The sequence below is a fragment of the Triticum aestivum genome, chromosome 1B, assembly GCF_018294505.1.
Source record: "Triticum aestivum cultivar Chinese Spring chromosome 1B, IWGSC CS RefSeq v2.1, whole genome shotgun sequence".
Lineage (NCBI taxonomy): Eukaryota > Viridiplantae > Streptophyta > Magnoliopsida > Poales > Poaceae > Triticum > Triticum aestivum.
In genome coordinates, this window is record NC_057795.1 from 586,953,858 (window position 1) to 586,969,801 (window position 15,944).

Below are 15,944 nucleotides of genomic sequence, written 5' to 3' on the forward strand. Positions count from 1 at the left end.
TACTCTAGCGTCAACAAACGTTAAGCGTGCGACCCTATGGGTTCGGGAATTATTTAGTCATGACTGAGACACCTCCTCGGTCAATAACCAATAGCGTGAAGACCTTTATCGGTCGAACCGTAATGACAACATATTTATTCCCTTTGTCCATCGGTATGTTACTTGCCTGAGATTTAATCGTCGGTATCTTCATAGCTAGTTCAATCTCGTTACCGGCAAGTCTCTTTACTCGTTCCGTAATGCATCATCCTGCAACTAACTCATTAGTCACTTTTCTTGCAAGGCTTCTTATGATGCGCATTACCGAGAGGGCCCAGAGATACCTCTCCGATACTCGGAGTGACAAATCCTAATCTCAATCTATGCCAGCCCAAGAAACACCTTCGGAGATACTTGTAGAGCATCTTTATAATCACTCAGTTACGTTGTGACATTTGATAGCACACAAGGTATTCCTCCGGTATCCGGGAGTTGCATAATCTCATATATGTATTTGACATGAAGAAAGCAATATCAATAAAACTGAACGATCATTATGCTAAGCTAACGGATGGGTCTTGTCCATCACATCATTCTCCTAATGATGTGATCCCGTTCATCAAATGACAAAACATGTATATGGTTAGGAAACTTAACCATCTTTGATTAACGAGCTAGTCTAGTAGAGGCTTACTAGGTACACGGTGTTTTGTCTATGTATCCACGCATGTATCAAGTTTCCGGTTAATACAGTTCTAGCATGAATAATAAACATTTATCATGAAATAAGGAAATATAAAATAACAACTTTATTATTGCCTCTAGGGCATATTTCCTTCAAAAAATGCATCCATTCTGATGCTTCTGTATGTTTCATGACGTCGGAAGGAAGAGGGAAGAGAACCCTTTTTGGTAGAAGGAAGGGGACATGGCCAAGGCATCGAGCCACCACTCCAAGAAGAGAACGTTGGGTGGGTTGGAGCAATGGTGGAACGGCACCATGCGAGAAACTCATACCATAGTTGACGAGAGAAGGAGCAGCCAACCAGGAGGTGTTGCATGGTCTTTGGTTCCTAGTCGCATAGGAGGCAACAATCAGCGTGAGGCAAGCCATGGCGTGTGACCCTTTCTGCGGTACAGCTTGAGCGGCCAGCCACATGAAGATCTTGGTGTTCAGAGGCGCCCAAGTTTTCCAAGTTAGCCGCCAGTGCAGGTCTGACAACGAGCCAATGAACATGGCGGAGTAGCAAGAAGTGGCGTTGTAGACTCCGGACTCAGTCCAACACTGGACGAGCTTGTCTGGGATATCTGAGAGGGTGGTGCGGCGAATCATGCACCAAAGGTCATCAGCATCGTGTTGAACATGTTGGGGCCATCGAATGTGAACCCGAGCCGGCACGCCGCCGCCGCTTCTTGGCGCGCACCTTGTCGCTATTCACAACACTCGCCAAACTCTTAGTTGGAGTGCGAGGAAGCCGGCAACCCAAGTTAGGACCCATGGTTTCAATCAGTCGATCACCATAACACGATAAATGACACAGAACAGAATATTCAAAAAGGGCCACAATACATTATAAGTGTGGTTTCAGCACACTACTTTTATATGACCAAATGGCAAATTGATAGATTCATATACAGGGAAATTACTAAGAAAAATATCAAAGTACTGATAACAATTTGTCACGTGGATCCTGAGCATCAAATACACGTGGCTTGCCACATCGTGATTTTCAAATATCAAAGTAGGGGGTAATTAGTGTAAACATTATCAAAGTAGGGAGTAAAAACTGGAATTTAGTCTAATTTCTACTTTTTTTGCAGGGAGGAATTTAGTCTAATTTCAAATATGTGAAACTTGGAACTTACTCCTTCCGTCCTACAAAATAACAGCGGTAATTTGCAACATACAACTTTGATGATGGCTATGCACGGTACTAAACATATTCTTTGTACTCCCTACTTGCACGTAAACATTGGAGAAATAATTGATTAAGGAATTGATGGACGTGATCTGGTGTAGTACTAATTAACGTCGATGTAAATAGGAAAATATTGGCGTTTAATAAGTTTAATAAGGAGAGAAATATAAGAGTAAATGAGTTGATCTTCAAGATCCGGTCACCCCCTCCCTATATAAACCCCACACCCGTACACAAGAGCATTGTACTCATAGCTAGAGACGTTGTCGAGCATAGGAGAGAAAAGGAGTCCCCTCATGGCGCTCACCATGAACAAGAAGGCGACGCCTATGTGCTTGGTGGCTCTCCTCCTCGTGATGTCCGCCGCTCTCCTCTCGTGCCACGCGTCAGGGAGGGACATAGGTACGTACGTGCGCACGCGCATCGGGCGTTTTCTTTAACCCCATTGTCGATATACTACCTCCTCTTCGGTTTATAGGATTTATCTCAAAATTTTAGTTTTTCCATTTTATAAGTCTCAATTGTATCTCTCCCGTCACATGTTCAATTTTCAAGGTGCATTAAATCGCTGCATGACAAAGGAAGTATATATGTGTGTCTACACTGTTACGTTTTGAAGCGTGCCAACGAAACTCAGCCAGGTGAACTGACTCTGCTGCTGCTGTTTGTTGTGTGTGCGTAGGCCCAGCGGAGCAATGGGCCAAATACTGCGTCGCCAAACCGACCTGCAAGACGGCGCCGCAGGCGGCCCTCGACGCGTGCAGGAACGACTGCAACTTCTTCGGCTACCCTGCGAACAAGTCCTACTGCTCGGCCGCCGAAGGCGGCATCTGTTGCTGCATCAGGTAGTAGAACCTGGCGACGGCGGGCACGTGTCGTCACGTGCTAGCTAGAAAGCCAACCGTGAATCAGTCAGTTCCCTTTTTTTTTTGTAACGGAGAAATCAAGCCTGCATTGTTTATGCAAGAGGAAAATAACAAGGTGGTCGAGAGGAAGACTTCGATTAACGTAGACCTGCGTGCGTGTGTGCCAACTAGCAACCGATAAAACGTGCGCGTTTCTCGCCTGTCGCTGCTGTAAGAAAAGTCGCAACTCATTCCGCAAAAAGGAAAAAAAAGTCGAACTCGCTACCGTAGTGGGGTAACTCGCACCGGGCCGGGCCGTGCGGAGCCTGAAGCGACACGGCCGCGGGGGAGTCGCTTGGGTCTAGAACACTGGCTTCTCCGCACTTCCTCGAACAAGCCCAAAATAAATCCTTAAACTTATCGTTGAAAGCTATATCGAACCTTGAACTCTTAATCCTGAATATCAGCACGCTAAGCTCTCCCAACCGGTCTTTTTTGAACCTTGATAGTTTTTAGCTGGTATTTGCTGATGTGGCAAAGATCGTTGGCAAACAGTGAGTCTGCGAACTAGGGACCTCTAACTCACGGCCGCCTCACCTAGCCAATCCCTATAAAGGAAGCTTGTGATTATACACCGTGCGTCAAATATAAGAGCAGATAGGGGCGTTCAGATTTGAAACATTTTGAAAAACTTTTGAGTATTTCTTGAAAAAGGATGTGAAGAATTTTCGAAAACTGAATACATTTTTTAAAACGCGAATAACTTATTAAATTAGAAAATCACTTTTTGAAAAATTGCGACACGGTAACATTTTGCCAAATACATTTTTATATTTTATAAAAGAGTAAAATACACTGGAGGTCCTAAAAATATTGCAAGTGTGTCAAGTAGGTCCTAAAAGTTCGAAATTGTTAACCACGGGTCCTAAATATGGGTAAGTCATTCACTGCGGGTCCTAAAACTATTTCAAGTGTGTCGAGTAGGTCCTAAAAGTCATGGGTAAAATACACATATAGAACCCGCGATGAACGATTTCAAACTTTTAGAACCTACTTGACACACTTGGAATACTTTTAGGACCTCTAGTGTATTTTACTCTTTATAAAATATACAACATTTTTTACATTGTTTAAACATTTTTGAAAATTTGTTCAGATTTCAATGTTTGTTCCCATTTTTTCAAAAAATGCTTATGTTTCAAAAAGTGTTCGCTTTTGCAAAATTGATTGTGTTTCTAAAATTTTTGCTCATATTTATTTTTTTTCAGAATTTTGAAAAGTGTTCGCACTTTACAAAAAATTCAGAGATTTGAAAAATTGTTCGGGCCTGCACGTTTACAATATTTGTTTGCCCATACAAAAATATTTCAAATGTCCACGTTGCGGTTTGTGGTTAAATTGTTCAGGCCTCATCTTATAGCAATAATAGGTAATGGTTGTAGTGGCTAGCTGAAGATGTCCAGCAGCTTCAGGTTGCTTGTTCGATTCTTCCTCAGAGATTACAAATCGCTTTGCATCTGTTGGCCCGGCCCTGCCACATCGACAATCTCTGTTTGGAACGCTCTCAAGGTTCAAAATTGACCGGGATTTGTGAGTTTGGTGTGCTGATTTTCGGGATTGAAAGATCAGGGTTTGATATAGTTTTTGTCTACAAAATCAAGATTTATTTTGGACTTTTTTCACTTCTCCGTCCGCCAATAAAAGGCAAGGCGTCGCACGGCAGTAGAGAGACCATCCCACCGTGCGGGAAAGTGCTCGCCGCACGGACGCGGGCAGCCTGGGAAGTAGCTAGGGCTTGGGCTAGCTAGTACTAGCAGCTTTGAGGAGTCCGCACGCACCACCACGTGGTTTTGAAATATCAAAGTAGAGGGTAATTAGCGTCAACGTTATCAAAGTGGGGAGTAAAAACTGGAATTCAGTCTAATTTCAAATATGTGAAACTTGGAATGTAGTCAATAGCAGTGGTTATTTGTAACTGAACAACTTTGATAATGACGATGCACGGTACTGTGTTAAAAAAAAACATATCTACTTCTAATGAAGCAGTTGGTAGCCTGGTACGATTTATTTTTGTCCGATTTTTCTTCGTCCCACCTCCTTCCACTGGTTTTTCTCCCTCCCATTAAAAATCCGTATCCCATTAGGGGGATCTTGTTTCATGCTTCCTTGCGTAGGTGTTGATTTAATTCAATCACGTAAACAATAAGTAATTAAGAATTCAAAAATTGCACCATATATATGAGATCACCTTCCTAAAAGAAAGACATAAGATTTTTCTTGATAACTTTCGATAATAAAATGAGATATTTCTTCATAAGAAATCACTAATCCCGTGTGCTATGTCATTTATTATTATCATTATCTCTACTATTAATTGAGAATCACAAGTTTCATATGGGCACACGCATCCGCGTGCCCCTGCGAAGGGGCATGGAAAATGTCGTGGCCGAGCCTAACGCTGGCACGGTGCTTGAGAAAGCCAGGGCGTGGATCACGTGGTTGAGGACGGACGTGGGGGGAGGCGGGTCATCCGACCGCCACGTGGACTCGATCATATTATATTTCTTGTAGAGCCAAACATGCTACATTCTCAAATCAGGTGTGTCCATTTAAATGTCAATAAATTCGTTACGGGAATGTGTCCAACATTACTCGGTAATCGTCATCATTGGCGTTTGTAGCAACTATTCATGCGAAAATATTTTAAAAATCGAGCACTAAATCAATTTTGAAATCAAACCATTGATTCAATTAATTAGCTAGACGGTTAATTACATATGCAATTAATTAGGTCCATTTAAATAGGAATCTCTACTCCTAATGAAGCAGTTGGTAGCCTGTTACGGTTTATTTTCGTCCGGTTTTTCTTCGTCCCACCTCCTCCCACTGGTTTTTCTCCCTCCCATTAAAAAACCAAATCCCATTAGGGGATCTTGTTTCATGCTTCCTTTGGTAGACGTTGATTCAATTCAATCACGTAAACAATAAGTAATTAAGAATTCAGAAATTGCACCATATATGTGAGATCACCTTCCTAAAAGACAGACATAAGATTTTTCTCAATAACTTTCCATAATAAAATGAGATATTTCTTCATAAGAAATCACTAACCCCGCATGCCTATGTCATTTATTATTATCATTATCTCTACTATTAATTGAGAATCACAAGTTTCATATGGGCGCACGCATCCGCGCGCCCCTGCGGAGGGACGTCGTGCACGACACCATGGAAGATGTCGTGGCCGGGCCTAATGCTGACACAGTGCTTGAGAATGCCAGGGCATGGATCACGTGGTTGAGGACGGACGTGAAGGGAGGCGGGTCATCCGACCACCATGTGGACTCGATCATATTATATTTCTTGTAGAGCCAAACAAGCTACATTCTCAAATTAGGTGTGTCCATTTAAATGTCAAGAAATTCGTTAAGGGAATGTGTCCAACATTACTCGGTAATCGTCATCATTGGCATTTGTAGCAGCCATTCATGCGAAAATATTTGAAAAATCGAGCACTAAATCAATTTCAAAATCAAACCATTGATGCAATTAATTAGCTAGACGGTTAATTATGTATGCAATTAATTAGGTCCACTTAAATAGGATTTTTTTACACCAAATCAATTTGGAAGTCGAGTGATTAATGCAATTAATTAATTTGTTAGACAATTATTTATGCCTACAAATAATTAGAAGTGGGGATATTTTCCAATTAGCTAGATAATTAATTGATTTGATTGACAGTTAATTAGGCATGCAGAGAATTAGGTAGGTCGTTAATTATTTATGTACTTAATCAATTAAGCAAGCAGTTAATCGCGGCAAATCATTTTGAAAGCGCTCGCGGGCAAGGACGATCAACGGGCTCTCGGCTGCATGGCCAATCACCGAGCATCGCTTGCCAACATGGACAACGTACACCATGCGCTTGGGACATGGGCAACCTAGCGTTCACCTAGATGAATGAAGACTATGCTCCGCAGGATGTCCACACGCTGACGGTTGTCGAAATATTCGCAGGTGAGGACAACACGACACAACATTGGCCAGGTGGTTCATGCAATAATAAGAAGAAAGAGTGTTCCAAGAACAAGAAGGAAAAATAACTAAAGCCACCAAATGGTACATGGTATTATTGGAGAAAGAAAAGAGTGTTCCAAATAATAAGAGAGAGAAAAAGAAAGAGTATTCATGAAAATAAGTAGGAACGAGAACTAAGATTGACGAGAAATGAGAAATAAGAAGATGAGACGTCGATGACGAACACACTAATATTGACATGGTGCTGGTTGGCGCCAATGAAACGGGTTAGCGAAGACGCGAGGAGTAGAAGATCTAGGGAAAGACGAGGAAGAGAAGAACGACAATTATCCCTTCTAACATATGTGGGATGGAGGTGGAGCTTATTGGCGACTAGAAATACGTTCATGTTGCCTCTCCTCCAGTGTCAATGTGCATTTGAAAAGTTAAATGGACATTTAAAAATGCTATCTGTAGTTATTTGTTGCTTTGTGTCAGTAGTATGTTGTTAGTTTAACCCACTCTATAATATTGTAAACATGGAAAATTTCATCTTTATTGCAATGCACGGCAAAGATAAGGTCTACGTCATCTGGTTCTAAAGGAGGTGCCTCCAACGAGAAATGTCCCGCTATGGCAGGAAGCCGATCGGGAATGGGAGGTTCCGACAGAAAAAGGAAAGGTACGTCGTTGAATGAGGTTTTTTGGTGTTGAACCCGAGTGTTACAAATAACATTGCGGATAGCCCGTAATAACGCATGGGCGTTCTGCTAGTTCTGCTTGTATCCAACTTGCACAAAAACACGGGGAAGTAATTGATTTAAGGAATTGATTGCCGTGATGTGGTGTGCTAATTAACGTCCATATAAATAGGAAAACAACGACGTTTAATAAGGAGAGACATATAAGGGTGAAGGCGCTGATCTTCAACATCCGGTCGTCCTCTCCGTATATAAACACCATGCCCGTACAGAAGAGCAGAAAAGGAGCCCCCTCATGGCCCTCACCATGAACAAGAAGGCAACGCCTATGTGCTTGGTGTCTCTCCTCGTGATGTCCTCCTCTCTCCTCCTCTGCCACGCGACAGGGAGGGACATAGGTGCGTGCGTGCGTGTACCAGATCGTTTTCTTTAACTTCATTCATCCATTGTGAACGTACTATCAGTTCATCTTCCATGCATGTGCACGTACACAATTATGTTTTGAAGCTGCCAACGAAGCCAGTTTTTTTTTTTGAGAAGCTGAATGTTCTTGTGGCGCTTGTCGAAACATTCTTTGCCTACAAATGACGTGAGAGCTCACAGTCACATGGCGGATTCGAGCGCTTGCGGCTTATGTGGAGCGGAAGACTCGTGGAGACACTCGCTTCTCAACTGCACAATTTCCAGATGCATTTGGGCGCTAGTGGATGGTGAACTTGCAGAACAATTAAGAGAGATCACTGAACCAAGTGCTAAACAATGGATTTTCTCAATGATCCAAGTCTTATCTCATGAAGCTTTTACCAAGGTCTATGTCACTTTATGGGCAATCTGGTCGGCAAGGAGGAAAGCGATCCACGAAGGGGGGTTTCAAAGTCCTCAAGCAACACATGAGTTCATCAAGAGATTCTTGGCTGACCTGGAAATCATGACGGAAAACCGACTAGTGGCTAGAAGGGAGGCTGTGCAACAGCCGGCTGTGGCGAGGACGAGGTCTAAAGCTCCACCCGTTGGTTATGCAAAAATTCATGTAGATGACAGGGTGACCAATTCCAATCGCCGCGGTTCAGCTGCAGCAACGGCTAGGGACTAGTTTGGTAACTACCTAGGCAGCTCGTCGCTGGTGATTGAAAGGTTACACGACCCATCGGTCCTGGAGGCGATAGCCTGCCGCGAGGGTCTCTCGCTCGCTGAAGACTTGGCTCTTCAGAGATGCGTCATTGCATGCGAATTCATGCTAGAGCTGCAAATATCACTTGTAATTTTGTTTTTGAAGGCCGGTCGGCAAACACGGAGGCTCATAGTTTAGATAAGTTTTCGCTTTCCCTAGACAGGGGTCGCCATTTGTGGCTCATTCAACCCCATAACCAAACTTGTATCCCACTATGTGTGGAGTTTGCTTGAATAAAGTTAGGTTAACTAAAAAAATCCATCCATCGACCATGCATTGTTTATGTAGAAAAACAACAAGGGTGAGAGGAAGATTTCAATAAATAAACATGGGTCCCGATAACTGCCACACGTGTGGTGTATCAGGTAGTTGTGCCACACGCCTCGTGTGGCATGGACAGCAACCACCCCACACATCTACGTGTGGGCAAAACAACTAATGCCCACACACCTCTTTTTTTCCCTCCCGAACCCTCTCACATGCGTGTGTGTGGGCGAAGTTGATAACGCCCACACGCCCGTATGTCAGGCCTCGTACCCTCCTGGTCCCGCACGCCACACGTGACGCCCACCGTGCGCCCGCAGTTGCCATGGTCCAGACCCTCGTCCATGTTCGTTTAACTGCAGTTGCCATGTCGCTGAACTACGGTTGCCATGTCGGACAACTGCAGTTGCCATGGTTGCTCAACTGCAGTTGCCATGTATGGTCTGATCTAATGTAGTTGCCATGATTTCATAATTTTAGGAGTTGCCACATACTAACACTAGGCAGTTGAGAGAGTTGTCATGTGCTCACAAGCATGCTAGGGCAGTTGCCATGTAAAAAGGAAGAGTTGCCATCTGCTTACGTGCACGTTAGGGCAGTTGCCATGTACGTGCACGTTGGGGCAGTTGCCATGTACCATGCAAAAACACATGGCAACTCGGTAAAAGAGAGTTGCTATCTGCTTACGTGCACACTAGACAGTTGCCGTGTACCCTGCAAAAACACATGGCAACTCGGGTAAAAAAAGAGAGTTGCCACCTGCTTATAAAGCACACTAGGGGCAGTTGCCATGTGCGCTGCGAAAACACATGGCAACTAGCAGCTTGGGTGTGGGAGAGGAGACGAACGTGTGGTCGAGATGGCAAATGCCCACACACTAGCCCTTGTGTGCGCGTGCAAAATGGCGTGTGGCGCGAACTGCTGAACGCCCACACACCGGCCACTCCGTATGGTAAAACGGATGTGTGGGCGACCTCTCTCACACACCATACACACGAGTTGTCTTACGTGGCATACAAAATCAGCTAATTCGTGTCAAGATTCGTGCAGAAGTTACTGGACGGTGATGAAGACGTGTGGGTGAGTTGGCTAATGCCCACACGTGTGGGCGTTAACATTTCCGATAAACATAGACCTGCGTGCGTGCCAAGTACCAACCGGTAAAACGTGCGTTTCTCGCCCGTCGCTGCCGTAAGAATAGTCGCAAGTCATTTTTTTTAGGCAACGCAAGTCATTTCGCAAAAAGATAAAAAGAAAAAGTCGATCTCGTTACCGTAGTGCTCACGGTAACTCGCACGGGCCGGGCCGGGCCGCGCGGAGCCCGAAGCGACACGGCCGCGGGGGAGTCGGCTGGGCCCGGGACACTGGCTGGCTTCTCCGCACCTCCTCCGTCCGCCGAGCCAATAAAAGCCAAGGCGCCGCACGGCAGGAGAGGAAGAGAGAGAGAGAGACCATCCCACCCCGCGGGAAAGCGCTCGCCGCACGCAGACGCAGGCAGCCCAGGAAGCAGCTAGCTAGGGCTAGCTAGCAGCTTCGAGGAGTCCGCACGCGCCGCCGCAGCCGCAGCCGCGCCCCATGGCCAAGGGCAAGTTCAAGGGCAAGCCCACCGGGCAGCGCACCTTCTCCTCCAAGGAGGAGCTCGGTACGTACGGCGCCGCCGCAATGCTCGCCCCCCTCTACTCTTTCCCGGTTCGATTCGCGCGCGCCGCTGGCGATTCGTTCGTTAGCTTGGTGTGGCCGGCGGCCGGCGCGCGCGGACGCGCGAGACGGCCCGCTTGTACTTGTTTTACTTAGCTTGAAGAGCGTACCGGAGTCGATTGGCGCCGCAAGGTCGTGCCTTTTGGGGTGGGAGGCGCAGATCGGACGGTTTGGTGCCCCGATCGATGCTTTGGCCACTTTAGGTTGTGTGTGCCGTACTCTGACCATTTTTTCCCTGGATGGAGGGTTTGCTAGCTTGAGTTTATCCTTCGGAAATATGGGGGGATGGTTAATTTGCTTGTGTATCCTCCACGAGCCGGTTCCACTAATTACTAGCTACTGCATTCCGCGTGTGTACGTTTATCCCTACCATTGTTTTGGTTGTTTCAGTTATGATTTACTTTGTTCACCTGTAGAATTGTGTTTGTCTGTGGTCTGGTTGTCTGCTTTGATTGGAAGCACCACCTTAGTTTAGCGTACTGTTTCATTCAGATTCATTGTGCGGGATAATTGACGATAACCCCTTGTGCAATGTGGGTATATTAATTTTGCAATGCTCTCTGTGGGTAAATGTTCCTGTTTATCTGTGTATGCTCTTGCGACGATTCCTCTAAACTGGGACATTGTGTTCTGGGGCATGGTTTTGTCTAATCCAATAGTAGGTGAACATTGTCAACACTTTGCCCAAGTTGAAATTAAGGTGGAAATTCGACGTTATCCTAGCATTGTGTTGCTGCGCGATAATTATTAGGACAAGTAGATGTTCCCGGTTTGCTGCAGCTACTTTCCTAAACAAAATGAAGCACCATCCGCTGGAAGCACTTTTTATTCACCTTTCAGTATTTTGTACTACCCCCGTTCCATAATTCTTGTCGTCGTTTGGAACCAAAACGACGGCAAGGATTATGGAACGGAGGGAGTACCTATGAATTGGCCCTTTTACAAATCTCTTCTCATAATTTTCATTTGAAACTGAATGCAGAGGCTGGTACTTCAGCAGATCGTCCAAAGACCTTTTCTAAGAAGGTTTGCATGCATCATTTTTTCTTCCCATTTACGAAATCAGTTTAACTAGACTATCTCATATGCTTGTTTTGGCTCTGGGCTTGTATTTGTAAACCAAGCAGAAGCAAGAGGTATCTAACAGAAGGGAAGAGTCAATTGAGGAGGAAAGTGATGAAGAGGTTGAGAAGACCGTAAGTTATTCTCTTCCTAAAAAACTTACATTGAACTCTAGGTAGACCCTTCAGTCCTAAAGTGTATACATTATTTATCTTATGTGACAATCTGCTTCTGTTTTTACTTTATCAGAAACACAAAGGAACTGCAGGTCTCATCGAGATTGACAATCCAAACCTGGCGAAACCAAAGAGTATTAAAGCCAAGGATGTTGATGTAAGTCTTTTAATATGTGTTTCCTGCTCATGTTCAAAATATAATGTACTTCCGTCCATGATTGTGGATTGGCTAGCCACATTACAAGTTTACTTTCCTAGAAAGAAGATTTGCTGTTCCAATATAAGAATTTTCTACTGCATGTATTTGACTCCTTCAGACTGTTATTATGCACACTCCTGTCATAACCTGTGTTATAGTTAGGGTCTTGTAAGCATTTATCAGTTCATATCTATTCGCTAACTCGTACTGCACCTGCACAGGTTGATAGGACAACTGATCTCTCCAGGCGTGAAAGGTGTGTGCATGCATTTCCTGGGCATGCTTCTTTATGTACCATTGATTCTGTAAAACATATTTATCTCCTTTCTATGCGAGCCATAGGTGCACTTGAAATGTTGCTGACACAATTGGTAGAAGTTCTGGAATGAAAAAGGAAATTTCAGTGAGCTGATATAATAGCACTATCTAGTAGTAGTACTCCATAAATTTGTTGGACAGTCGCCGTTCTTTTTGACGGTTCTATAGGTGTTGTTGCACAAGGAAATTCCACCCTTTGTTATGTTTTTATACTTCTGGGGCTGTTGAAGAAAAAAATGCCATGTTATGCTTTTATATTTATTCTGCTGTATGTACTTCGCTTGTAATTATAATCAACAATGATAATATATAATGCACTATTTGGAAAGATTAATAGCCTATCCAGAGAAGAGGATGTACATTGTCAATGCAGTACTGTTACTTCCAGTGCATTTTAATTACTACGTTTTTTTTTGCTCTTTCAGGGAGGAGCTTGAGAAGCAGAGAGCTCGAGCTCACTATATGAGACTTCAGGAGGAAGGAAAGACAGAACAGGCTAGGAAAGACCTAGGTGAGGGGTTAAGAGCGATTCTCTCAACTATTTTCACCTTCGGTGCGCATGATTATGATGATATTTCACATTATATATATTTTAAAATACAGCACATCAATCAAAGGTTATAATTAACTAGAAGAAAGGATCTACTATGTTCCCACTTGAGTCTTGTGTGCAAGCCCATTTTATGATATGGTTGTAGGCATGTTAGGTCTAATAAGGAAGTTGCTGCATTTGATGTCACATTATACTATGTGTCCTTAGTAGTACAAGAATAGAAAAAAAAATGTACTTCCTCTAATTCATCATTTTATTTTTGAATGTACTGCAAGTATATATGAGGTTGTCATATCTTTCATGCATTGGATGTTTACCATGGTTGCCGTTTTGCACGTTCGTTTAGTAGTATCGGAGCATCGTTCCTTTGATACAGGCAAACAATCATGATCTTTACCCATCTTTTTCGCAACCACAGATCGCCTTACCTTGATCCGGCGGCAGAGGGAGGAAGCTGCAAAGAAGCGCGAAGAGGAAAAAGCTGGTACACCTCTTTGCCGCTGCTAGTAACATTGTTTTAGCTTTCCTTCGACATTTGTTGAATCCCCGTGCGGATTCGTCTGAAGGCTGCATCAAACTATATCCTTGGCACGAAAGAAAAGACTGTCGTTGGCATGATGGTGCTTTACCTGTTGAATCGGCAACTTAATGAGCTTCTGTTGTGCTATAGGAATCAATTTGATTATTTTCCTTCTGATTTCTCTGTACCTTGTCCCTCTTATTTTAATACATAATCAGAACACCTGCTATTTTTTCCTGTAAAAAAAGTTTTTTGGCTCTGCTAGAATATTGCCATCGTAGGATGTCAGTGTAGCTCTGGCCCCTTTTCAAAGTTCAAACATTAAAAACTAGAAGGGCAAAAAATAAAAAACGACTCCGCTGGGGATCGAACCCAGAATCTCTGGTTTCGTAGACCAGCGCCTTATCCATTGGGCCACGGAGTCATTGATGGAAGAGTAGAAATTCATTTAGAAGAGTAAAATTCGTCTCTGCTTTCGTCAGATTAAGTTAAATGACAAATTCATGACCTTAGAAAGGTGAACAGTGGCATGCGCAAAATAAAATAAAATAAGTTGACACGTGAGCTACATAAAAATGAAAAAAAGTCATGATTTTAAAAGGTAAACAGTACACACGAGGTTCACTGCTAAAAAACACGCATCACCATCAAACTTTGCACCTCTGTACTATACATCCATATTATCATGTCGAAATTCTTTAAACATTTTCTAAAACTTCAAACTATTCAAAATAAAGTGCTCACTGACACATGTGTTCCAAAGTGACTTTTCTTTTTGCAAAAATAGTTTTATTCCTTGATAGATGCAAGATTTATTAGAGCAATACCAAACCATATAATATGGTAGAAGGACATACATAGGCATGGATTCATCATCCTTCCAGTTTCCCGCATTAACTGGACCAATTATCTTGTTCTATATGCATTGCAAAGAAACACCGCCCTCCAGCAAGGTTCTTGCGAAAAAAAGAGAAACCAGAGTGGGATTTAGACAACGGTGATGCCACCACTGCTACTCCCGCTGAAGTTAGTGCTCAGGAAAAGTTCCATAATTATATTTCTAGGATACTTGGATTTCACTATTACAAGGAGATTATCTCTGCACATGTCACACACAAGAGTAGTGGCCTACTATCTTAGTACCTCCAAGGTTGAGGATCCAGGATGTTTACCATTAGATGGTGATGATTGGATGAAGCCGTCTGTTGTATACACGCCTTGCTGGATGGAGAGTTGCTTGACAGCAAATATAGTTTATAAGCCAATACTGGGTTATAACACTTATTGCTTGTAGCAAGCTCTTTGTTTATGTTGAATTATCGTCATGATAAGTTGGACTTCTTTGACTTTCCATAGGCAAGCATACTAGAAGATAATCTCTGTTTCTGTGCGGGGCTTTGCACGCCTGAAAAGCACGCAATGTGACACAATTGGAGGTAGCCCATGCACCGGATCGTGTCTCTGCAGAAGCGCCTCGATGACCTCTGGATAGGTACCTAAAGAATCGATCCCTGATGCTCCTGATCATCACCATTCTCATTGATCACCGACGCGGCTACTATCTTGTCAACAGTTTGCATCGCGACCAATGTTGTATGGCTACTCGGTTTCGGGAACACATACTGTTTTGGTTCTGGCATCGTGCTCGTGGAGTTCCGCCATATTCTATTGTAATTGGCTTGTTGCATGAAACAAGATGGCATTTATCTGGAAGCAAAGTTTCATTTATTTGGAGATAAAATTCCTTTTTTTTGTTAGAACCACATGTAATCGCTAGAGTTAATTTGTGTTATGGAAACAAACAACTACATAGTTGGAGGCAATTCGCTAGTTGATTGAAGCAATATTGTGATGCTCGGACCCCAATAGTCGGGGAATGTCACCTAGGAGGGAGCCTCGAGCGAACTTCCCCCGTTCCCCAACGGGGAGGATCATGGCGACCCCAATTGGCCCAAAGATCGACAAAATAGTTTTTTTTCTTTAAAAATGCCATGATCATAAAATAAAAAATAAAAAATACCACAAAAGTTGCTATTTTCCTAATCATCACCAAAAAACTTGCAAAAAAAGCAGTAAAGAAGTGCCAACTCTAAAAAATCCCATCCTCACAATAATAAAAATGACCATCTTATTATAAAAATAAAAAAATGCCATGCTCTTATAAAAAACTGACCTCCTCTAGTAATTAAAATGCCATCTCACAATAATAAAAATGTCATGATTTTATAAATAAAAATTTCATACTCACAATAATAAAAATGCCATAATTTTATAAATAAATCTGGTATCCTCTCATAATAAAAAAGCCATCCTCTTATAATAAAAATGTCATACTCTTACAATAAAAAATGCCATGTGAAAAGTACAAAAAAATCAGGATGTTTGGACGAATTAAAAAACAAAAAAAAGCTATGGAAAATGAAAAAGTTATATATATAAATATTAGTTTTTACGTGAATGTTTACAGAACCCCTTCATCCCACCCGCAAACAGCATCGAACGCCTTCAGCCAGGCATTG

General features: G+C 43.0%; 1 protein-coding gene, 1 long non-coding RNA gene and 1 other non-coding gene across 3 annotated transcripts; 2 read left to right on the top strand and 1 right to left on the bottom strand.

The window, feature by feature from the left end:
* The first annotated feature begins 2,142 nt into the window (after window positions 1-2,142).
* On the top strand, window positions 2,143-2,893 carry LOC123096238 (uncharacterized). Its single transcript, XR_006446517.1, has 2 exons — window positions 2,143-2,300; window positions 2,581-2,893. It is a non-coding gene; the product is annotated as an uncharacterized lncRNA (long non-coding RNA).
* Window positions 2,894-10,325: 7,432 nt separating this feature from the next.
* On the top strand, window positions 10,326-15,265 carry LOC123096246 (28 kDa heat- and acid-stable phosphoprotein). The gene is made up of 8 exons (XM_044517925.1): window positions 10,326-10,541; window positions 11,580-11,623; window positions 11,725-11,793; window positions 11,909-11,992; window positions 12,256-12,290; window positions 12,778-12,863; window positions 13,324-13,389; window positions 14,782-15,265. The coding sequence occupies exons 1-8, from the start codon at window positions 10,475-10,477 to the stop codon at window positions 14,799-14,801; spliced, it is 471 nt and encodes a 156-aa protein (XP_044373860.1). The 5' UTR covers window positions 10,326-10,474; the 3' UTR covers window positions 14,802-15,265.
* On the bottom strand, window positions 13,777-13,849 carry TRNAR-ACG (transfer RNA arginine (anticodon ACG)). Its single transcript has one exon. It is a non-coding gene; the product is annotated as a tRNA-Arg (tRNA).
* Window positions 15,266-15,944: the final 679 nt, after the last annotated feature.